This window comes from Harpia harpyja, chromosome Z (assembly GCF_026419915.1).
Source record: "Harpia harpyja isolate bHarHar1 chromosome Z, bHarHar1 primary haplotype, whole genome shotgun sequence".
Lineage (NCBI taxonomy): Eukaryota > Metazoa > Chordata > Aves > Accipitriformes > Accipitridae > Harpia > Harpia harpyja.
The window spans coordinates 90158498-90184514 of NC_068969.1; the positions used below are offsets into that span (position 1 = coordinate 90158498).

General features: G+C 37.8%; 1 protein-coding gene across 1 annotated transcript in view; it reads left to right on the forward strand.

The window, feature by feature from the left end:
- The window catches only part of PDE8B (phosphodiesterase 8B), a 79056-nt gene that overhangs the window by 34742 nt on the left and 18297 nt on the right, over positions 1-26017 (forward strand). The window contains exons 2-11 of the mRNA XM_052775844.1: positions 665-724; positions 5558-5748; positions 7067-7126; positions 8868-8925; positions 13968-14056; positions 17895-17973; positions 18395-18535; positions 20263-20351; positions 21012-21072; positions 25820-25862. Of these exons, the coding sequence (XP_052631804.1) occupies positions 665-724; positions 5558-5748; positions 7067-7126; positions 8868-8925; positions 13968-14056; positions 17895-17973; positions 18395-18535; positions 20263-20351; positions 21012-21072; positions 25820-25862 (871 nt within the window). The remainder of the gene's footprint in view (positions 1-664; positions 725-5557; positions 5749-7066; positions 7127-8867; positions 8926-13967; positions 14057-17894; positions 17974-18394; positions 18536-20262; positions 20352-21011; positions 21073-25819; positions 25863-26017) is intronic.

Here is a 26017-nt window from a genome sequence, read left to right on the forward strand (position 1 = left end):
AGATAGTCCAACTCCTAGGAAATAGGGCAACAAAGCAGCCACAGCCAACGTCTGCTGGGTTTCTTGCAGTAGCTTTAAATTATGATGTGCTCTCATGCCTTCTGCAAATGTCATGGCTCACATGGTAGCAATGTTTTTTTCCTGAAAACTAAAGGCTATGGGTTCTGGAAAACAATTTTAAATCTGCAATCCAAACAAGTTCTCTTGTCTAAAAAGTCACTTTTTTCCTAACCAAACCAATTAAAATATTATTATTGAATATATGTCACAAGACCTTTAATACAAGTTCTGTATTACATTCAAATGAATAAGGAAATTTTTGGCCAGAAAAAATAGCTTTCTGTAGTCTTAGGCAAAACACAAGTCCTTCCATGTAACAAAGGTACTCTGTTGGGGAAAAGGGGGAAAGGAAGTGGTGTTTCTTGTTTCCTTATTTAAAACCCTACAATTTTTAACTTACAGGCAAATAAAACAAAATTAGGAGTTTGGTAAAATATGTTCATAAATGATACACTTCAAAGCAACTAAATTAAGGCTGCTAGTCATATGCCTGCCTGCCTTTGAGAGTCTTTCATGGTTCTGTTTGATCTTTCATTCTTGCATGTAAAATGCTATCTTGTTAAGAACCAGACTGGAAAAAAATATCTGTGTTACTCTTCTTTAGCAGGCTTCAACTACAGAAGTACAAATTGGGCCCATGAGACTGACACAAGATCCAATTCAGGTAAGATGCTCCTTCAGTTTCTTGATACAGTCAAGTCAGTGTTAATGGGTGAATAAATTAAGGTTCAACCCCTATAGTTAAGTATAATGTTTTCATTTTACTTGTGCAAGGACTGTGAGATGGATAATTGGTGTTTTGGTTTATCTGATTGCTTGAGAAGAGATCTACAAGTAAATTAACTTGGTGAACAAGGTGCTTAGATTTCCATTAGCATCACATCATTCCTTTTATATATCCTGTCAATAGGAGTGTGTGTGTATATGTGTTAGCAGGGGAAAGAGCTGCCCCTCTGGATGTTAAAAACTGTTCAGTTCTGATATACCAAAGCAGAGAGCTCCATTAGAAAGTTTAGGTACTTGTCAAGTTTTGCTGGGTTTTGTACAACAGGACAGACACCTGTGCTCTTACAGGTCACCAGTCCAAGAAACCACACCACTTCCAACAAGACAGGTCAAACTTCAGCTTAACTAGCAACAGCTCTCACACGTACTTGCTTCTGTTTCTGTACATTTTGTTCCTGTGCCAGTAAACAGATGCCAAGTGTTATTTTTTTAACTTATGGTGGGTGTTAGAGCTCTCAGATGATAGCAAATTAGTCTTAACATTGCTCTAGTGATACAGCATTCATTTGAATTAACTTTTTGGGTCACTTAACTCTGTAAAATACATAGACATTTAGTCACCAGTCACCTTTTCTGTTTTGTCTGGGGGTTTTTTTGCCCCTATCTGGCTATGAGAGGGAAAACCTACATGTGGAAGAAATGCTGTTCTCAAGGAAAATAAATCAAGTATATGCATCATAAAGCTTTACATTTTTATTTCTGTATTAAGCTTTCAGTCTTAATGATGACTTGATCTGATGAAACTATTTGTTTATATTATAATAAGACTGTGGAACAGTGGCTTCAGCAGTAGACCGGTCTTCAGTTTTGCAAGGAATTTCAACATAAAATTGTGGAACTCTTCACAGAAAAATGTTCTTTAGACCGTGATCATCTTCAGAAAGGTGGTCAAGCATATACTTAACAAATAAAAGTACTGTCAGTGCTTATGTCAGGATTTTACTTTGTAGAAATTGGATTTGCCAAAATATCATAGTACCAGTGTTAGCTGTTATAAGTGAAGATTTTTCATATAAGAGGGGAAAGTGGGTTTTTTTATTGTTTTTTACAGTGTTTAACGTTCTTGGTATCTTGTCAGGTGTGACTGTTATTTTGTCCCTACATTACACAAGTGAGAATCTATGGCGCTACCACAGAAAACCTTAAGTAAAGCAGAAAGCAGACCTTAAGTAAAACTATTAACTGAAGAGTTTTCCATTAAGACATTGCCATACACTAACTTATTTACAGTAAAGGAAAAACACTTTCTGTAAACCCACCTCCTTTGTTTGTGGAACAAGCCACATTACCTCAGCTAATTTGGCAAGTATTGCACACATCCACGCATTTAAAAAACTTGTGTTAATCTTTTATTCCACCTCAACAATGGAGTTATGTGTTTCTCTGTGTGGTGCAAACAGCTACTGAATATCACATTTTAAATGTCTATTTGTGGCTGCTTAATCATGTTCACAATTGTCTGATAAGTCAATTCAGTTTGTTAAAACAATTGCCACTGGGGCTTTTCTTAGTGACGTTCATTTTATTCTGGTGTGTGTTTTATGCTGTCATGGGACACCTGTGCCAACCTCAAAATGGCCCATATTTTTTGTCTGAGAGGTGACCTTACTTGTGGCTGTGACCTGCCATAAGCCATTTAATAGATTCCTCACTGGACTTTGTGACCGTCTGTGTTGGAGGACAAATCTGGTTTGTTCTCTACTAGATCATGACCCAGGTGCTGCTGGCATTAAGGGGCAAGGGGAAGAGTCCCAAGCAAACCTACCAGCTCCAACCCTCCAAACACCCTCCACATACGCAGCTTGCACGTCTGCCCCGACTTTGTACCAAGGCTTGCAAATAGGCATGGTTTGGTTCTGAGACCTTAGAATTGACCATGATAAATGTGCTTTCTCCAGAAGACACAGGAGAAACGTGGTTTTTATAAATGTTTAGTGCACATTAAAAAGCTGTCTCATCCTTTTGCAGAAGTGTTTACCAGGGCTGATAAAACTTTGGATGTGTCTCCAATTCAAATATTACATTTTCTCACCTCTTAGGACATTCATTGGCCATCATCTCTTTCACAGCATTGACATCAAACTCCATTTCTGTTCTGATGATGGTCATCTACTCTGTTGAGCTGCAAACAAAACATGATGATGCACAGCATTTTACTGTTCCCCCATGTTAATTTGTGGTGTAACAAGAGCTCCTTTCCAACTTAATTCAGAGCCACTATGTGTTTCCACCTTAAAACTCTTTTGCAGGGATACAATAACATAAAAATAATTAAGTAACTTTATTTTTACTTCTGAAGTTGCTGTTTGCAATTTTCTCAGTTTCATTGTGGTACCCTATGTGTCTGTACTCAGCTGGTGTCTCTTGTTTTATTTTGAGCTCTTTAAAGCAAATCTCTGTCTGTTTTCTGTATTTGTATGACAAACTGGGAACAAGACATGCAATAGTTGTGCAAAGCAAATACTTAGAAAGATGGTAAAAATTCCAATACATCACCAAAAAATGTAAAGGTCTCCACAGGAGAAGTCCACAGTGCTCCTAAACCAGGGCAGCAGTCAGTAAAATGATCTTTTTTACAGTAACACTGACAAATTATACACCAAAAAATAGCTACATCGGGGTTTTGCCAGGAAACACAGGTTGAATTCAAGCTTTTCCTTGATGGTGTTGTTTATATGGATTGTTATATTTTTATGTTGACTTTGAGAGCGTATCTCACAATATACTTATAGTTACATTATGTTTTGATGGTTTATAGTAAGCTTCATACAAATGTTAATGAAAAAGCATGGTAGTAATACTTTAAAAAAAACTTTTAAAGTTAATATTCTCAGAAGGATTCACACACTGGTAATTAGCTACCAGTGGGAGATGGTGTGGTTTAATTAAGCTCCATTATTTTACAGCTGGTAAATGATTGCATTTTGCAATCCTTTATTTCCAAACTGGGAATCTTGCAAAAAGATATCAAAAATGTGCCACAAAAAACCAGTTTTCTGAACCATATTGTACCGATCAAACTAGGAATGAAATAAAACTAATAGCAGCTGGAACCAAACAGAAGATTGTATCAGAGTAGCGACTTTACCTGAGTATCCACAGACAAAGTCTGCAGCTCAACCATGTCAAAGCTTTCCAACACTTCTATGGCTGGAAAAAAATCAGGGATTAGGTAGAGTGACAACAGTTACCTTGGATGTTAAGTGTCAGTAACCCAAATCTGCTTATTGTTAACTGCAATTAAAAATACTCTAATAAATTGAAACTTAAGTTATTTCTTAATATTTATAGAACTTCTGAGCATATAATTTTCTTCCGCTGTTTAATGAAACTTCAGCTGGTTATCCTGCCACAGTCACATTAATTGATTTGTTTATTGTTTAGAATTCTACAATCCAGACAGCTCAATGTAAGAGAAAATTTATGGTCACCTTTTCTAGCTTCCAGACTGATGGTGTTGAATTTCATGTGGTGACAGCACAGCTGCATAGAGGAGGACAGATGAAAGGTCATTGACCTTTTTTTATGGGCATTTGGGGCAAAACTTTGCATATTTTGCTCAGACAGGTTGTTTCAGTGAAGTCAGGAGATGACTTTTATTTGTGAAATGAACAGGATTTTGCTTTATACATAGGTCATTCTCTGGCTGCTGCCTTTCTGTGCAATTTGAATAGCTGTGGATAAACTTTTGACTTTCTGAGGCCTTCCTTTTTCACAGCATAGTTGCACTAAATTAACCTTTTTCTTCATCTGTCACAAAGGGTGGCATAGTTAGTGATCAGTTGCTATGGTAAATATGTCCAAATTGTGAAGGGGATTTTCTACATGACTTGTGTTCCTAGCTGTGTAATTTGTATGCTGATAATAATAATGTATTATAGGGCAAGGATGAAAAATTTGCTCTCTCCTAAAAGCACTCTTTCTTTCACACAAGAAGCACGAAAATACAGCTCTTTTCAGCCTGTATTCTGTGTGTCAGTTAGCAAGCAGACTTCCTACAGCATCAATTTGATTTTCAGAACAGCGCCTCAGCACACATCCTACCTGATCTTGTGTGAGCGGTTCCTTAAGTGTTCAGTTGAAATTGTCAAAACTACCTCATATATTTACATAATTAGGGACAATTTATTGGGTAAAAATTGTGATGTTTGAATCAGTTTTTTTCCTCTACCCAGCCCTGTCCATACCTCCTTGTCTGTTGTTCTTTTCACTTTTGAAAGAATATGGGTTAACTCAATTTTGTTTTATGCCAAAGGAGAAATAATGAATAAAACTGTGTTATGTTAATTGTTTGTCCCTGAAGAGCAATAATTGAGGCAGTTGCATTTCAGACGGTTCATTACAATTAAAAGTGTGTGTAGCTGGGGTGGCCTGATGAGAGTGGCAGTGATATTTGAACACCTACCCACCAGCTCTGGGTGGCTGCTGATTCAATTTGAAAATGAGTTAGAAGAGACTTCATCATCTGGCAGCTGGTTTTGTCCTAAATATCAGTCATACACAGTTAACTATTGGTTATCTATTGATAATCACTCAATCTATTAAGAAAGTTGTGCTACTGCATCAGCGGTTTTACAGTCTGTAGTTCGATCTTCCCACTTTCAAAGTAGACTCAATCTTTCATACAGCAGAAGTCTTTGTTACAATTTGCCCTATGCAGAAAACTATTTTATATGTTTAATGTGATGCCGCTGTTTTGCATGCTTTGCAGGTTTTGCTGATCTTTGCAAAAGAAGACAACCAAAGTGATGGTTTCTGGTGGGCTTGTGACAGAGCTGGATACAGGTGCAATATTGCCCGGACTCCAGAGTCAGCACTTGAATGTTTTCTTGATAAGCACCAGGAAATAATTGTTATAGATCACCGGAACTCCAGATATTTTGATGCGGAAGATATCTGCAGGTAACCTAAAGAACCTTATGCTTCTTTTGAACTTCAGAATATATTGTACAAAAGCAAACCTCCTAATTAAAAAAAAAACAACAAAAAAACACAAACAAACAACCAAAAAATAAACCACCAAAACTATAGTAAAATGGAAGTTTGGGGATTGAGGCCAGGAGGTTTGCCTACATCTGCAAAGGGAGAACAATAGAAAAAATACACTTTTGGTGAAGCTGAATCATAGAATTGTCTCTTTAGGTCATGGGCTCTACCAGAGCATAAGCCAGAGCTGTTGTGAAACTATTCCCTGCTGTCTGTGCCTGCTTCTTTCCTGGGTTACTGCTGCAGCAAAGTCTGAAGGTGCAGGGCTTCAAAGGAATGTGTGTGCTTGTCCACTGGGTCAGGCACTGACAGCTCTTCACAGAAGTTCACATCACTCTTCTGGTTCTGTGTTAGCATCTTTGAGGTTGCAAGCACTTAGTATTGGGACTTTTTGCTAAAATACAGTGTTTCAACTGAAGCATACATTTTGTACCGTACACCATGCTGTGCTTCTCAGTCCATCACGAGCTGGAATTTGCCATGTTTGTGACAATGAGCATTTTAAAGCCTAAATACTTGTGCTGATGGAAGTTCTTCTAAAAGGCCGAACAGATAAATAAAGACTGTTTATTCAGGACAGTGTGACATGATTGAAAAAAGTTACCCTTAGCTAGTAAAAGGTGAACGGAGTGTTCTTTTGATAGTTGGCCATATTGTTTTCAGTTTCTCAATAATATGTAAAGTGGTAAAATTTTGTTTATTCAGCATTTCATAAATTATAGTTGATCATATACATTTGCTATACCGTCTGTTCTTAATTGCATGCCCCAAAAGCATTTCCCACCCTCTAAAGAAAATTTTACAATATCTAGTAGGACAATGGTAAATATGGGAGAAGGTAGTGGAGATTCTTGTTTAAAGTAGCAAATGGCTATTGAAAATGCACTGTATAGCTGACCTTTCTCAATCCATGCATTCAGGGCAGTCTGCTCCAAATAAGCTAACAGGGCAAACTTTTGCTAGGTTATAAGAGTGGATTTGAAGAGCTGCTGTTCATGCCCTGTGTTTTTGGAGCTCTTGCTTCTTCACTGTGTTGAGCAAAATCCGAGGAATCTGGTAGCAAAATGGAAATGGATTTTCTAAGTGGGGATAGGTAGGTTTTGGCAGTGTGATATCCTATTTCCTAGCCTCAATGCTGTCTTTCAGTCCTTGTTTTCATTTATATTTTCTGTTAAGATACTCAGAGTAACATTGAGAAAGCATGTGGTGTAACTGAGAAATTTTTTTTCCTCAGGTCTATTCGTGCCACAAAACCATCAGAGCACACTGTAATACTTGCTGTGGTTCCACACGCGTAAGTATTACTGTTTTGTGAAATATTTTTATTTTATTTTATAAGAATGTTATGTATAATAGTTATCTAAAAACAGAAAGTTTCTTACTAGCAAACCTTACAGAGTAAGCTTAATATTACTTTACCTGAAAGGGGTTAGTCATGTGTTATGTGGCCTGTTTAATTATTTGATAACTTTCCATTTATGTAGACTAGTACTATCCCTATCACCTTCAGAGGATCATAATGTAATGGCTTGTATACTAAAAAAAATTAGAAAGCTATGTGTTGGTTTCTAAAAGAAAAAAATAGAAAGCTGTCTATTACTTTCTAAGTGAAATAACTAGATCAAATAACACACTGTGGTTATTAGGGAACTGGGTAATGGAGTAATCTTCAATCCTGTTGGCACTAAACTCACCAGAATGTTGTCCTGAGATCCTTATTCAGTAATTCATACCACATGTATTCAGGTAAAATTCTTATTGACTTAAATACATTTTTATCAAATACCTTCAAAAAAGAGACCTTTCCTGTCTTTGTTAAAACTCCTGCACACTACTGAATCCACTCAATTTTATTAATTTCCTAGCTGAATTAAAATATTAGGAAATAAAGTGGCAGGAAAAGAACTATTCCTGCCAAGATTAGAAAATAGACTAAGTTTGCTGCTGAGCAAGACTTTACAACTTGCATCACCTTTTACTTAATAACAATTTTTTAGATTCTTTCTCATAGAATTCCACAGGATGTCTTTTATCCTCTTTATGCTTTCATTTTGGAATGCCCTTGTGTGTCTGTGAAGAGACACAGGACTTCCGTAGAGTATCTGTCAGGTTTCCTGCAGGAATAACTATGAGGTTGCAGTAGTAGCTGCAAATACCTATAAAAGAAAACTATAGTATCAACTTCTGTACTAGTATAATTTTATGCATATATTTTATGCAAGAGTGTTCTCACTGCATTCATTATGTTTAGGTAACTATGTCAAATTGGTACCACCTAATTCTTAAATGTTGTGTGACCATACAACACACCAATTTTGTTTAATATCTTTACCAATGATCTGGACAAGGGGATCGAGTGCACCCTCAGTAAGTTTGCAGATGACACCAAGTTGGGAGGGAGGGTTGATCTGCATGAGGGCAGGAAGGCTCTACAGAGGGATCTGGACAGGCTGGATCGATGGGCCAAGGCCAACTGTATGAGGTTCAACAAGGCCAAGTAGGTGCCGGGTCCTGCACTTGGGTCACAACAACCCCATGCAATGCTACAGGCTTGGGGAAGAGTGGCTGGAAAGCTGCCTGGTGGAAAAGGATCTGGGGGTGCTGGTTGACAGCCGGCTGAGTATGAGCCAGCAGTGTGCCCAGGTGGCCAAGAAGGCCAACGGCATCCCGGCCTGTATCAGAAATAGTGTGGCCAGCAGGAGCAGGGAGGTGATCGTCCCCCTGTACTGGGCATTGGTGAGGCCACACCTCGAGTACTGTGTTCAGTTTTGGGCCCCTCAAGAAAGACATTGAGGTGCCGGAGCGTGTCCAGAGAAGGGCAACCAAGCTGGTGAGCTGTCAAGCATTGGAACAGGCTGCCCAGGGAAGTGGTTGTGTCACCGTCCCTGGAGGTATTTAAAAGATGTGTAGATGTGGCACTTAGGGACATGGTTTAGCGGTAGGCTTGGCAGTGTTAGGTTAATGGTTGGACTTGATGATCTTAAGGGTCTTTTCCAGCCTAAACGATTCTATGATTCTATGATTTTGTTTTGTAGATCTGCTGACCAAGAAGAGACTTCTGTTCTTCCCCTTCTTAATGCAGGCTTTGATAGGGTATGTATAAATTACATATTTAATATAGTAACCATGATTGCTTCATAAATCACAGCCACTTCTACTTCCTCAAATTGAAAACTGTACATTTGCTTCTGTCAAAAATTTATTGATGAGAAACCAGTGGCAGTTGTTTGGGTATTCTCTTCTTTTCAACAGTGCATCCAAGAAGCATATGAAGTAAGAGAATCTGTGATCTAGCTAATCCTTCCAGAATAAGCAGGAATACTGAGATTAACTTCTTGCCATCTGGGTGGGTGGTGGGTGAGTGGGTTTTGTTTATGACTGCATTAAAAAAACGATTATGGGGGACCCTGATTAATGTATGCTGCATATTGCAGCATGCTAACTAGTCACCCAGCCATCTCTGTGTGCCTCAGACTGCTGGGATTCCTATTCTAAAGGGACTACAAGCCTAGTCCATCTCCTCCTGATGTGAAGAAGATTTTTTTTTTTTTTCCCATGAGGTCTGTTGTGTTGGCTTGCACCTGTTCTTCTCAAGACAGCATTAGACGCTCTCCTGTACAGGCAGCAGAAGGGAAGAGAATTGTTCATACTGTTTCTCAAAATAGCTTTGTAGGAGAAAGCAGAAATGCAGGAGTTCTCAGCTCTGAAAATCTAGGTTCAGTCGCTTACCCTCTTCCAGCCTTTGTGTGAGTAGCTTTGGATGGATATTAATGTTACGTTAATGTAATATGAATCAGCTGTAATATTGAAGTTAGCTGTTCATAAGGAAGGTTTTGTATTGAAGAGGTAGAAGAACATCAGTGGACACTGTAGTTAGGGAGAATGAACTAAATGTAGTTAGGACAATTAACTGTAGGAAGGAAAACCAGAGAAGGAAGGGAGTTAACCCAGGCAGAATCTCATGCTAATATGCTCATACTGAGTCCAGTGTCTGAGCTAGCTCATATTTAGCCTGAGTTTCTTTACAAAGCAGAACATGTACCAGAGTCACCATTTGTAGATCATCTCCAAAAAGAGGTAATAGATCTCGCCTCTCCGGCAAGGGTACTATGGGAGCAAAAGCATTAAAGGCAAACGCATTTCTGAAGCACTTAGGTGCTCCGAAAATTGGAAAAGTTGAGACTAAAAGAAAGGTCAGCCCAAGAATGCCAGTGCTTTCTTAGTGTAGTTTTCTCCATCTCTCTCTCTCTCAAAAAAAAAAAGTTTAATATTTTTCAAAGAAATCTTTATTTCTTCTCAGGTCTGGTGTTTCATTTAAAAACAATGCAGGGCAATATGTTTTGTGGGGTAATTATAACTGTAGGTGTAGTACTGAGTAGAGACAGAGGAGACACTGTGCAGCTCTGAGACACATTTCAGTGGCACACTGTCTGCCTAGGAAAGTAAAATCTCTTTGCACCTACCTGACAGCTGCTTTAACCATTCCCTCTAGCTGTCCCAAATTTATTAGAGAGCTTTCATGATATAATAATACCCTACTGGAATTATTTTCAAGCCTTTAAAACACATCTGATGTCAAAGATCCTTTTTTCACAGTGGGGTGGACATAGGAATTATTTCTGCTTGGATGGGGTCAGTAGGGACTAAATCCATTAACAGAAAAAAAACACACACACACAAAGATTTCAAAATACCCTTCTTCAAATAGAGAGACAGTATTTGCAGGGAATCTCTTCCTCAGCAGCAAAATGAAGTTTATTTTTGGAAAATCATATCTGTTCAAATTGTAAGTTTCTCTTCACTGTTTTTATTTTTACAGTTCGGCCTTTCTGGTAGCTTTATTTTGCATTATCACTATTCATCGTATCGGCATTTGTCCTATTTTTGCTCATCATCTTCCTCCTCTTCCTTGACAAAACACTGAATGCAATCACTCCGTCTGGTGACGGCTCTCTTCTAAATGCATCTCTAACTTGATTAGTAAAGAGTCTGAGCTTCTAGCCAATTCATCTGTTACCTTTTTGTAGAGTTTTGTAGACAAAACCAGACTTTTTACATCGGGTTTAGATCTAAAGATTCCAAAGAACTCCTTTAATCCTTTTGGGGGGCGATACTCTTGCAAATAACCATAAATTTTTTTTGTGCAGTGAATACCTGATTATTCTGCTTTAAAATATTCTGTTGCCTTCATGTGTACTTATGTTAGAGTAATATCTTTCTATGTTTATATGTGCCTATACTATATATTGTAAGCAGTCCTAAAGAAATCACTTTTCATTTCTTCTAATGAAATCAGTGCTGACTGATCACTCTCCACATCTGGATCACTATGATCACTAAAAGATCTTACAAACAGAGAGATTTCAGGACTCTTTTCTGTTAATTCTATACATCCCTTTGGCATTTTTCTTTATGCTGAGTTATTTCTGTTTTTTCTTCCTCCTTCTCAAAAAAGGCTGTTTTATTATATCTTCTGATTTTTTTTCCCTGTATCATTAACAGCTTTTGTATTTGTGTATTAATGGTGGTGTTAATGCAGTACATTTATTATGCTGATTTTTTTTCCCCTCAGCCTCATGAATCTAATAGTGATGGCCTACTTAGGATGGACTAATTTAAATAACTGATTTGGCTTCCTGACTGATTTTTAACTATGATTTAAATTAGACAACAGGGGACCTTAATGTTTGCAGTTACTCAATTACAATCTTGTCTTGCTTTTGAATTTTACTTCTTTTCCTAAACAAACGTTGATTCTCATTGACCAGTTACTATTAAAACTTTCCGGTTTGCAGCAAAATAAATCTTTAATATTAAACCTAGTAATTCTTGCTAAGCAAGAAGAATGATGCATTCCTACTAGCTGATGACTCTTGTGGCTTGTGTCAAGTTCTGTACAGGATGACAGTGGAATCCAATTATAAAGAAGTAAAATGTAATTTAAGAATATATGTTAGTTAAATCAAAATGTACTGTATAAATACTAAACTTTTTTAAAAGAAAGTATTGCTATCTGCCTTCTAATATTTGAGAGTTAATAGATCTTTATCTTCTTGTGCCTCATTTAGATGCACAGATTAGAAAAAGGAAATGTTTCCTACTTTTTTCAGGTCCCAATTGATTTCTCAGCTCTGAGTGGGCCAGTGAATGAATGGCATTAGTACTATAAACTTAAATAAAGATATTCTGTGCATCTGCAGAAGACTATGCAACAGTTAAGAGCAGGTTTAGCCCTTCAACAAGCTGCAATTCTTGGTTCTTAGCCAAAGATTTGTGCTGAGATAGTAGTTGATTTTTGTCAGTAAACAGTAGTGGTTAAATTTTGTCAGTAAACAGCACTACTTTAAAATTCAGTTTACAAAGAGCTTTAGTATGTTCTAGTAAGTTCAGTTTGTAAAATGCGTTGCCATCATTGCTAAATTGTATATTATTGATAGATTTGGTTTTATATTGTTTTAAATTTACCACGAGCATATATGAATATTTAAAAGAGCACCCTAAAACTGAAAACCTAAATCTACAGTGCTGTAGAAGACAAGTTTGTTTGCAGACAGTTTGTTATGCAAAAACACAACATCACTTGCACCTTTGGTTCTGCCAACTTGATATTGTGTCTTCTGGTTTTCCATGCATTCACTTAGTGCGTGAAATAGGAGTTACAGAAATATTTTAAGATCTTAACATTAAGGAGTGGAGCAGACCCATGTCAGCAGTTATTTTTAATTTTACTTTTTTACATTTTGCTGACAATTTAGGATTAAGCCATTGGTCCCCAAAACACAATTTTTCATGCAGTGGAGAGGTGTAGATTTCTTTAAAACCGTTCTTTGTTCCTTGGAGGTTTGAGTGCTGCCTCTGACTCTGCATGTGGCTGTGCTGTGAGAACTAATGACAACACAGGGTGTTTTCTGTAAAAACTAGAGTCAGTGCATGTATTTCTAAAGGAGTGTTTTAGCTCTTCATAGCAGAAGTTTACTCATGAGCAGTAAACTTTAACTGAAGTCAGAGAATCTACTTCTTTTGTATCAACACAAAGTTTCTGATTTCAGCAGGACCAAGCACAAGACCTTTCGGCTTACTACCTTTGCCTAAAAAAGAGAGGACATTCTCTCTCATCTGGAGTATATAATAGTTTGGTTTCTGCACTTCTGAATTCACAGTGACAGCTCAGTGAGATTACTTGTGGAGCAAAGTTAATTCACCTTCTGAGCTTCAGCTGCAATATTTGCTTGAAAACAAATGAAATGCCAAATATCATTAATTATATTTTTTTTCTTTTTTTTTAGCATGAATGTTTTATGTCTCTATGGTATTCCATTTCCATTCGGAATTAATGATAGATGTTCGAAATGAAACATCAAGGCAATACTTCATGGTTTTGTGTGAGACTGTGTTTGGGTTTTTTTAGATTATCTGTTTCTAACTGGGTTGCTAAAACCAAATGGGAAAATTCACAGTTGAGGTTTTAGCATATTTTCATACTTGCTTTGTATTTAGATAGCCATGTTTTCTTAAGAACTAGAAAATCATTCCTGGGGAAAAGATGATTACTGAACACAAAAGGTACCACTACAGCTTTTTATTTCTACAGAATTACAGGATGGTTGAGGTTGGAAGGGACCTCTGGAGGTCATCTTGCCCAACCTCCCTGCTCAAGCAGGGCCACCTAGAGCAGGTTGCCCAGGACCATGCCCACACAACTTTTGAAGATCTCCAAGGATGGAGACTCCACAATCCCTCTGTGCAACCTATGCCAGTGGTCAGCCACCCTCACAGTAAAAGAAAGAAGTGTTTACTGATGTTCAGAGGGAACCTCCTGTGTTTCAGTTTGTGCCCATTGCCTCTGGTCCTGTCACTGGGCACCACTGGAAAGAGGCTGGCTCTGTCTTCTTACACTCTCTCTTCAGATATTTATATACCTTGATGAGATTCCCTCTTGAGCCTTCTCTTCTCCAGGCTGAGCAGTCCCAGCTCTCTCAGCCTTTCCTCACAGGAAGGATGCTTAATCACCTTCATGGCCCTTTGCTGGACTCACGCCAGCTCTCTTTATAAGGTTAGAGTTTTAGGTGCAGGAACAGAAATAACAGTTTAAAACCATTCCAATCTATTTCATGCACTCTTGATTTGTCTTCCAGCAATTCATGGAGAATAGCAGCATAACTGCTTGTTACAATGAACTGGTTCAAATAGAACATGGGGAAGTGCGATCTCAGTTCAAATTACGGTATGTAGAAGTGTAAGAAATGCAAACAACAACCACTTGGTCTACATAATTGTATCAGGTTACTTTCTGCTTCTTCCCAGCTACGCATATATGTGCTTTGCATCTGTATGTTAACTAATATACTATACCCTTATTTCCTTCTTCTGTTATTTTGTAAAGGACAAATTTAAGTGCCTTAGTAACTGGTACCCTGAGAAAGCTTGGTCTGTGTATGTTTCATTCACTGGTGGTTTAAATGACTGCTTTCCTTAAAGTAAAATGCAGTACATGTCCTTTATTCTGATGCTTGCTTGTGTCCCATATGTCTTGAAGTGCCCATATTGAGTTTGGCAATGTTCTAGCAGCCATTACTACCAGCATTACAGTCAGGGCAAGATCCCTTAGCAGAAATATTGCAGAACGATGACTTCAGCTGCAAATTTACATGATGGTAAAACTTCACGAAGTCATTCTTGATCTCATGCATGTGAGATTTCATATTTGATAGCTTGAGCTGAACACAATCTTGATCCAGCTCTTCATACCCTGAGTTTTTATTTTCTTGCTTGGGCAAGACTTGGTGGACCACGAGCACAGTTTTTTATCTTGGTGAGAAATTAAATTACTTTCATTCCCTTATCGCTTTTTCTTTAATGTGACTAATTTTGTATAACTGTAATACAGGTGCTTATACATGCATGTAAATATGTTTGCAATACAACTATATGGAAAAAAAACACTTGAAGTTGAGTGTCATGCAGAGAAATTGTAGTTCCCTGGGTGTCATAAATTAATTCCAGTTCCATCTACAGAAAATACTATCACTTCTTTACAGGTTTCAGTGTCTCTGTTTAAGAAGTAGATTTTTCTAAGGTTTTCTTTGCAAACTGATTGCAAAGTGACTTCATGTTCAAGTGACTATGTGTTTGTGCATGCAGAATGCAACCACAGTAAAATTTCCAGAGAAAAAAAAAATAGAATTTGGGCTCGCACAATTTTTAATAGGTGTTTTCCAAAACTCAGCAGGAAAATAAAGCAGCTATGAAATTTTAGAAGTTAATTAGGTGTTACGGTAGTTCTGTCTTGGTTTGTTGTTCAGTTATAAATGTAACATGACAAGAGTGACTTCTGAATTAAGTCAGCATAGATCAGAAACATCAGTGTTACATAGAAAGATTAAACTGTCATTCATACACACAATGCTTGCAGTTTATGTTTCATTTCAAGAACAAAATGCAAATATAGTTTGAACACCTCTACATGAGTAGTATCAATTATGAATGCAGATAATTAAAACTCCAACACAGTGAGCATGATTCATATTGGCTACCACATTTTTCTGCAACTTTATTTATAGCCATCACCAAAAAAATCGTAAAATTCATTAAAATTGGAAGGAAACAATGTCAGTCCCCAGCAGCACTTCATCTACTGACAGTTCTTTTATCCCTATTGTTTATGGAAAAAGCAGTGTACCACCCACTTGTAATTCTGCTTGCTTTTGCTCTATTGAATGCAGTTACATAAACTGTGAGCCTACTTCCTTTTAATTTATGTAAATAATAACGTTATCTAAAATTTATCCTGTGTTATCATGTCTTTTGTATATTGATAATACACATTATATATATTTATGTGTGTATATATATTCACATCACCTCTGAACATGACTGTTTTGGGAACTCTTGGCAGCATTGCAAAATACTATGAAAAAAAAGGGTGGTATTTTGGGGTTTTCTACCGCCACTGCCGGGTGCAGTCCCAGAATATCTAAGTAGTTTAAAGAGTTTAATAGATGCAGTCCCAAAATAGTTAAGTAAAGAGTTTAATAGATGCAGGCCCAGGATAGTTACATAATTAAATACTCCTTGTCATGTAATAAACACATGTAGCGCTTACAAGCAACATTTGTACTAACATCTGGGTGCATGAAATAGCCTTTTAAAAGATAAACTTTCTGAAGAGGCATATTTGTAACTTGGAGAAGCTGATGTCTTGCGACAGAGGATTTCCCCCTACCTTTGCCTAATTAGGCAGGTGCTCTAAATGAATTTTCCATTAAAAACTGAACAGAACTAGTGTTTGGTAATGTTCTTTGGTTATAGTTTGTTTTCATCATGTGGTTTAATTAAGTGGGGAAAAAGGTGTTGCACTGTATGTCTATCCCAGTGGGTCTCTGATCTTTTTGCTGTCTCAGTAGGTCTTCTATACAGCTTTGTAAAAGTGAAAGGGAAGAGAGAATATTTTCAGAAAGTTAGTCAATGGAATTAAAACCAGGATATTTCAGGTGTTCAGATACAAGAGAAACGTGGTGAAAAAGTAGGACCAGCCCAGGAAAGCAGTATATAAGGTCATGTCAGTGGTCAGAAGTGTCTTTCTATTCCAAGCGGGGACTCCACTTCTCCGTGTACCTGCTTCTGGTTTGAAGCTTGGTTGGACATCTGTGGGAGGTGTGTATTAATCAAAAAGGATATGGGCCATTTAAGCTTGTAATCTTGCTGGCTTGGTTGCCAGATCAAATGAAAATACTAAGGTTTGAATAGTGCAAACATAGCTGTGTGTTTTCTTGCAGAAAGTTTATGTAATGACATTTGTTAGCAGCTGGTGTACCAGACAGGCATCTATCACTGAGATAAATTAGCTGTTTCACACAGCACAAAATCACACTTTGGAGCTGGCTTGGACTGCTAGAAAATCACTTGTAAAATTACATTGGAAGCTCCTTTTATTGTACAAGCTGAAATACTGCTTTCGTCTTCTGTACACAAGACTTTTCCTACAAATCTTAATCCACTTGGCTGTGTGTCTATGTCTCTGTGTATATCTCTTGGTGTATCCTATTTGTTTTTGAGTTACTTCCATGATGAGCAGAACTAGCAATGTCCCGTACTTCTTAATTCTCTAGTCATCGATATTAATTCAAACCCCACTATGCAGACTAGGAGCAAGATGTTCATTTTAAGTAATAACTGTATACAAGAATGTTCATGCATGGTGCATTTATGCTCCCTGCAATGAGAGGTACGTAGAGGATAATTAGTTTGTGTTTAGTCCAAATCAAAGATGAAGTACTGACATCTATCAAAGCAAGTATGCCTGAGTTGTTTCTTTTAGTATGCACTCTCTCTATATATAATTTTTTTTTTCTTTATAGTATTAGGAGCCTGTATTAATGTTAATCCCACCCTGTGTAAATCATAATTTAAGCAATTTAAACTTTGTAGCAAGAAGGTAAGGTTTTTGTTTTCCTGCATTAGTTCAAGGACAGCCCTGAAAAAAATGGGAAACAAAGATCATTTTGGCCCTTAACAAAGATCGGGTTGTATGGAAATCAAGTCACTGCATTATTATTTGGAATCAGGAAATTTGATATTTTTCTGACTAGGACTTTGAGAGGGCTTAAATTGTTTCCTTTAATTATGTTGTATTACAACTTCTTTCATAATGCCGATCTATTTGCTGTATTGAAAACTTTGTATATACCTGCTGTGGTGATTTTTGTGTTCCCTGTCTTTAATGATCACAAAACTTTCTATTCTGACGTAACAGCCATTTGTTATTTTTACTGCTAATTATTAGTTCCTGCTGTCTAGAGCATGTTTGGAGAAGGAAGTATACTATTAAGGTGCTACAATATCCATGAGCAATTTTACAATGTGATCTGCAGTAAAAACACGTTAACAGGGACATCTGAAGCTGAATATCCTGAAAAAAGTCATAATGGAGATAATGACATAGTTTAGTCAAAACAACGTGCTACTTTGTGATTCATCTACCGATAAGTACAATATAATAATGTATTTTTAGTGAGCAAAATGTTCTAACAATAAAACTAATGTGAATCATTTGCTAATTTCAGGGCTTGTAATGCAGTCTTCACGGCATTAGAGCATTGTCAGGAAGCTATAGAAATAACCAGTGAAGATCATGTCATTCAGGTAGGGGTGGGGAGGGGAAGTTAACTATTTTGTAGAACTTGGAGAGAGGAACTCCAAGGACATCTTTGCTCAGTAGTTTCTGTTCTATTTCAGTATTTTAGTTTTCAGTGAAGTAATGTTGCTTTTGGTAAAACCAGCATGAAATCTGTAGCAGAACTATATAACTAGTACAGTAAAGAGGTTTGCTCTCTTTCTGTGCCTTCTGATAACAGTTTACATACCACCTTCTGGGTTCAGCTTCTTACTTGAATAAAATGTTTCACCATTACATAGTATTTTTATCTGAAAACCACTGAATGGTAGAGATGTGTGGTTATGTCTTTAGATGTATAACTTGTAACACTTTGATAGTTGTATGTGAGTAATTATCCTTTAAGTATGTTCTTTTTCATATTATCCTAAAGTACTTTTGTTTTGGCAGTATGTTAATCCAGCCTTTGAACGGATGATGGGGTATCACAAGGGAGAGCTTATTGGCAAGGAACTTACTGAACTACCAAAAAGCGATAAAAACTGTGCGGACCTTTTAGACACCATCAACACATTTATTAAAAAAGGAAAGGTAAGCAAATAAAATAAACTCTTGCAAAATTGCTTCAGATTTCTATTCTGCTTTATTTTTAATGCTCTAGGTTTAAGAACACAAGGTGCGGTTTTCATGAGTGCACATATAAGACCGGAATTCTGCTCCTCAGATGTCTTAAGAGCACAACAGCCCATGCCTCAGACAAGTGACTACAGATTTCTTTAGCTTTGCTTTTAGGATCTGACTGAACTCCTCTACCTATCTGTTGGCTTAAGATCAATATAAGAACGTTTTCTGTGTTTCTGTTTTGCTTAGAGACCATGGAGCTTTTGTTAGTTGGAACATAACAATTTGTCCCTCAGACAGTCTCTCAGGTGGCTGCATCATCCAACCAAAAGGTTTAACGTTCTTGTCATAACTGCAGAGCCTTTATTGACTGCATGCTTTAAGCACCAAAATATATCAGCACCCAGTGGGATTTGTTTTTCTAACTATAGTTAGAATATCTGCAGTGCACTGTGAACTCCTGTCATGGTGGTGACAGGCCACAAAAGCGCTACATGTTCCTGGCGATGTGTTCCCCTAATACATGCAACAGTCTCTTATCCCATCTCCCGTGGGTCGCAGAAGTACCTCTCACCCTTCCCTGTCTCACCCTCTGTTTCATGAATTTTGTGGAAGGTTCTTGAACCTTTGAGTAATTTCTAGAAATTATCTGAGCTCTGGGAGTCACTGTCTGGAGTTGTTTGCAGGTTCACCTTGGTTCATTAGCAGTGCCTGCAGGTCACTTTTGCTTTGCTCCTCCTCATTTATATAGGCTGCCCAGCTGCTAGCACTGCATGGTCAAAGACCCTGTGTGTCTTCTGCATCTGTGTGTCTTTGTGACAGAGACAGTGTCTTCCACCCATTTTTCAGCTTCGTCCTACCCTGCTGCCATGTAGTTCCCTCCTTAAAATCTCTCTTCTTTGAGGTGGTAAGGAAAGAGAAGCCTTCTGCTTTATCTTCCTTTCTTCTCCAATCCATACTGGAGGATATCTTTTATCTCTGCATCAGTGGACTGCTTAAGCATGGTGCATATGTGGCTTTTGGTTAGCCTGCAGTCCTCTCGATGCTTTCTTGTAGCAGTGGGGTCAGAGCAAAATTTAGTGGCTGGTCAGAGAAATGGGCATTTGCATGGGAGAACAGGATAAAAGAAGCCATGAAGAAATTATTTCTTCCTTTTGCTGATCTAGAGTGTCTCAGATATCCAAGGCCATGCAAAAACAGTCATGGAGTGAGAATAGGCTGTTCGTTACTTGAGGTTAGTTGAAGGACATCCTTAGGTCAAGGGCTTCTGAAATTTAGCATATATATATATTGCTTAATGACTGACAACTTCAAAGCTGAATGGTGCTCAGCACAGAGTTTTGTTCTGCTGCTCCCAAGGGAGATATTCTCTGGATGTGTTGCAGCCACCACTGCTTACGATGGTACCTAGCAAGAATGTTTTTAACCCCTCAAAGTAGATGATTCCTAAAGTTCTTTGTAAAAATTGTATACTCTCTCAAAAGCAAAACAAGTTTACACTCTCCTTACCTTTGCAAATGCCTGTTAAACATGCTACTCTGTATTAATAAATTTTACACTATTTTAAAAAACACAACCATGAAATAATATGTAATTATTTACTACGTAAGGACTATGTAATAATGAATGAATATTTGACTGCAAGCTATGCATTCTTAGATGCTGTCTCTGTTGTGTGTGTTTGTGTGTTTGCTTAGGAATGGCAAGGTGTTTACTACGCAAGAAGAAAATCAGGAGACAGTATCCAGCAGCATGTGAAGATAACACCTGTGATCGGTCAAGGAGGGTAACTAACTTGTCCAGAACATAATTACTTTCTGGTTTTTAGGGCCTTCTCTCTGCTTTCCCCATCTGTAAGTTTGACATGAACCTCCATGTATTTAGTAGCAGGGTGTTGATGTAACTGCAGACTTCAAGCAATGTGGAAAGAATAAGCAAAGTTGAGAAGGTCATGTTCTTTGCTGATGTTTGTCCATTTTGGTCCCGTCATATGCTGGCTAAAAGAACTGTAAAGTCATAACCATTAATAGTGTCACTGTTACACCTGCAATTCGAAGTTTAGGTTCATGTTACCATGCATTTCTTTATGAAGTTAATCTACAGAATCCAAACTGTTACCTGCTCAGCTGGAAGGATCAGCAGCTGGGTGATACCCTTGTTTGTGTGCATGCTTGTATGTGCTTGCACCTTTGCAGTGTAGTATGGGCACGTTGCCAGATTCTGCTCCCAGACTGTGCAGATGATTTCCTGCAGGAGCAAAAGGATCAGGTGTCCTGGAACAAAAACATAGCTGGAACGCTGAAGGAGCGCGTCGTCTGTTTGGCGTTGGGTTTGGTATCTTGTTTCCTGAGGGCGTGGAGACCTCTGCTTTAGAAAACAGCGGTGTATTACTTTGCTTTTGTCTTTACCATTTGATATGGTAACAAGTTATTATTTCTGTTGCTAGGAAAATAAGACATGTTGTGTCCCTCAAAAGGCTGCATGATGCCAATGAAAACAACAAACAGGTATCGTATGTCTTTCATACCATAATTTTCATAGCTTTTAGTAAGCTGATATCTTTTGGTTTAGAAATTGGTATTTTTCCAAGAAGATGTGATCTGTATTGTCAATGAGATTCTCATTGATTGTTGGAACAAACAAGAAAACTTCAGCATTTGCATCGGCTAATCTCCTTTTGTAGGACTACTGAGCAGAGAAAGAAAGGCTTTAATTTTCTGGACCATGGATGTGACAGTTAAGTCCATGATACTGTGGAGCAACACAGACCATACTCCAAAGGGAGTTCAGGGGCTTTTTTCTAGAGCTGCTCTTGCCAGTCTGATCTGGTATACTTATGTCTAATAATGACCTATGCTCAGCTGTCACAAGGTTTGCCAATGTGAGGTACTTGAATGAACTGTAGCCTTCATGCAGGGCCTGAGACATTGCCTGCACATCAGAACATGTGTTGTGGAAGGGTGTAATCCAAGCCATCACCCAAGTAAACCAGCAGTAGCAGTTGACCCCGGTCTCTGCAGTCCAGACACATGGCCACTCGAGCAGGTCCTGCAACAAAGCTCTTTGCTGTCATCTGCTACTGGTCCCCTCCCTTTGGAAGTGCCTGAAGCAAATGATCATATCCCATGCTTTGCCTCAAAAATACTCTAGTACATGGCCTGCAGAGTAAAGAAGTTTGGACTTTTGTGAGCAAAGGAGTGAAATCTATCTTTAGCCTGTAGGGGTGAGATAGAAAGTGGGAAGCATAGCAAGTAGCTGGCAACATTTTAGACTGGGGGTGTGCTTGGGAAACATGGTATGTTTCCATGTTCTTTAGGGGACAGGGTTATGTGTCTTGTTTTATTTAGAATTTTAATGTGCTTTTTTATCCATGATGTGGGTAAAGACACTTTAAGAGGTATTCTAAAAGGTATTTAGAAGGTCACTACTACTTCTAGTTTCCCCTTCTTCAGTATAACAATACTGAATATTAACACATTATTGGAAACCCTCTACTATTAGAAGAAATTCATAGCTGGTATTCTGTAAAATTTAACTGTTGAAACCATCCCCCTTGCAGAATTGGGTGGGGTTTTTTGGGGGGGGGGGTAGTAACAGGTCAAGGGAGAAATCTGCACAACTTTTGGAAGAACTTTGAAGGATTATCACTGAAAAACAAGGCTCAAAATGTTCTAAACTGACCTCATCTTTGAACTAAAACATGGATTTTAGTATTAGCAACAAAGTATCATTTACAGTAGCAGGATGTTTTGAACTGCTCGCTAGAGTGCAAGAGAGTTTTGTAACAGAAGCAGTGCTAAAGTTACATGTATTTCTTTTTAATTCATTATTTAAACCTCGTTATTGTTCCATTTATAGCTGCTTTTACGTTGATTTGAAAGTGATACACAATCTGATGTTTTTTCTATAATATACACACAACTGAAAGACTGGTACAGGGAAGTGTAGGTATGGTACTTAGTGCAAGATAGTGAGTACAAAACAATTACAAACCTGCAGCCATCTGTAAAAAGCAGCTGTAGGAATATGGATAAAAGTCCTTTTCTGTTTTTCTTTGCCCCGTTCATTGGGCTGTCTAAGCCAGTAAAAGAAACAAATTTTAGTTAGGGACTTGTGTCCAAGGCCACTTTCATATTCTCTGTACTACTGTACACTGTTGGAAAGCACATCAATTCACGTTTTTTAGTATTGGTTCGTGAGTGGTTATCGGTAAATAAAACACTAGTGCGACACGCTATAGGTCTGGGGAGCTTTACACATTTGATGAGCCCGGGGAATATGGCCTTCGAAGGGTTCTCCACAGATACAGAAATCTACCACAAAGGTTAAAGACCACAGCCTAACAGAAAGCACGGTCTGTGGAGATTTAAGGTCCATTGGGGAAAAAACAAGGTGCGTCCAACAGAACTAGGTAATTACCTTGTTCCACTTCTGTGGTGGAAATATCTCCTGCCTGTAGTAGAGCACTAGGTGCTCTGGCGTTGCATGAAAAATTCAAACGGTGCCCTGGAATTTTGGGGGTTTGGGTGTGGTTTTGGTTTTGGGTTGGCTTTTTCATTGAAGATGGGCAGTGATGGTGACATATAGGAATATCTGTATTATATTCATAAGACTTTTTAGAGTTATTTTTGTAGCAATACTAATGTGATGGTATCAATCCTGATCAACATTTGGACACTGCAGTTTTCCTAAAATCCATGCCTGAATACTTGCAGCAGTAGAACTTTTCTCTACCCTAAAAAAAATATTAGGTTTCTTTTCAAGCCACAGATAATTCTTTATGGAACGATAAAAGGAAATCAAACAAACTATTTATTCAGTTACAGAGCAGTAAAAGCTGTCATGATTCAAATTTTGATGCCAATATCTAATGTTTCACTATATCAACATAATTATAAATGGCTTGAACTCAGCATTCAGACGCCGTATCCAGAGTTAGAAACTTCCTTACATTATTATGCATTGTTTCACCTTAAAAAATGTAGATCTGTTCTTTGTCATTACCAACTGCCTCCATAAGGGATACCACAGTATGATTAGAGATCACTGTGTAGGAACCTTCATGGATTTCTGTGCCAGATTTATCACACACAAAAATTAAGCATGTTAGATTTATGCACTGGAAAAAAAATACATTTAAGAGTGTATTAAGTATTCTTACAGTGAAGATTTACAAATGGGGGTTGACTTTCATGTGACTATTCCCATGTACCGAAGCCTACCTAGGTAATGATTAATGCTACCTTTGTCAATTTGAGACCTGACAGGATGGAGTCCAGTGTTTGCACATTCATAGATTTACAGCAGAGGTGGTGTTTCTCCTCTTAGGAATGTATTGGCCCAAGATTAACTGTGTAACTGCCCTCATAACTTACATCACATGGCTCTTTCAGGTCATGCCTGCAGAAGGGCTAAGAGGAGTATTCAGAACTGAAATGTGGTTTCTTTTATTTTTTTAGTAAAGCATTTAGAGGACTGTGACAATGTTTTCTGCCAGTTGTGCAGTAGACAGAGCTATATCCATGGGCTCTGAGAGAAGCTCCAGTTTGGGACCAGAATGAGCAGTTCAGATGCTTTGTGTCACTGTACCATATCTGATGAGCTTCCTTGATCCTACTCTGTTTGAATGAGATGATTTCTCTGAGAGTTCCTGCATGATTACAAAAGAGGTGTTCAAACTTTTAAAACCAGTTTTCTGGAGGAAGAGTTGTTCCTTACACTCCTTTGAACAAGATTTATATGGAGCATGAATGCAGGATTCCCCCCCCTTTTTTTTTTCCTTCCTTTTCATGACAGAAAGCCACCCCTGAATTTTGGGTTTTTTTCCTTTCCATTCTCTTCTCTTTCCCTTTCACTGTCTTCCCCTCCTCCCCTCAATAGCAAAAAAGAAAAAAAGATGGAAGGTGTGCAAGAATGATGGAAGAGAGAATTTGTATCATTCCTTTCCTTTCTTTCCTAAATAAACCCTGTGAGGACCCTGCAGTGTGCACTGTCACAAACTGATACAGATGCTAAGAGCACAAAACTGCAATCTTGCTGTGCTCTCCTTTTAACTCACAGGTTGCAACCATGGATTTCATACTTCCACGCAATCTAGTGCTTTGCTATAGGCAGGTGATGGTTTTAGTCAGAGGAACCAATCACCATAGATTAGATGACAGTACTGGACTCCTAAATGTGATGTGTAATGAATATGTGGAAGTGCAGTGTCAAGCACTGAAGTTTATTCATCTGAAGTAGAGGGTATGTATGTCTTCTCCAGTGACTACAGTAAAAAAAGTAGTGCATTATTTTTATTCCTTTTCAATGTCTCTGTTAGCTATATGTAATACATCATGTACGAATTTTAGAGGGAAGACTTGAGGAACTGAAAGTTCTGCTCAGTTTTCCTATGAACAGCAAAATACTTTCTTGTAACCATGTAACAAAGGAACTGGGTGAAGTGATTAGCAGATATTAAACTGTCAGGTATTGGACAGACTGTGCTTTTGTTTCTGAGCAGGATGGAAAAGCAGAGGATCATTTAATCTGTGTTATTGTAGACCAAGCAATAGCTGTAAACTTTAAGATGATGGAAAAATCACATTTAAATTCTAAGAAAGTTTGAAATATCTATTGGTGGAGCCACCCAAGATGTTTCAGGAGCACAAATAATTAAGATCTTGTGTTTAACTTTTTCATTCATGAGAATGATTAAAAATTACTTGGAAATAAAGTTCTGATGGATGACACTTACCTCTACCCTTCAGCGGCTGGAGACTTGTTTTTGTAACTGAGTTTTTTGAAGTCTGGTTTATCAGCGACCCATGAAAGGATGCATGCACAATTAGATTAGATAGTACTAAGAAAATGGTTTTTAAATTACCGTATAGGAGGCAAAAATGAACATTTTAGGATTTTTTTTTTCTTTTTGTGTTTTATTCCTGGAATCTTTCAGATTCATATGCAATTTGCACTTAAAACACTATCTAAAAATGAATGTCAGTTCTCTGGCAGACACAGGCATTAAGCAGGAACTTAATACCTAAAAGCACTATTGTATGTGTCATTTTTTGCATTGCATATCTGTTTACTTTCATATTATTTCTCTACATCTAATTACACCTAAAAAAGAGTCTTTGCCAAACACTTTTTAAATAACTGAACAGAAAATGTTGGATAAGGACAGTGTTGAATGTAGACCTTTTAAAATCCTTTTCTATTCTTTTTCCTTACATATGTATCTTATTCTTGGTGCATCTTTGGCTCTACAAGAGTTACCATGATGAGAAGTACACAGGAGACAATTATCAGTCAGGTTAGAATACTTTCATTTACCTTTATATACCACTGTGCTTGAAGTCATGGCTGGATTCTTTGCTGGTATGAAATGTTGTCTCTTCCCTCTGTTGAGTCCGTGGTCAGAGCAGATGGCCAATGATAGATGCCAGCTGCTCTGATGTTGCACCACGA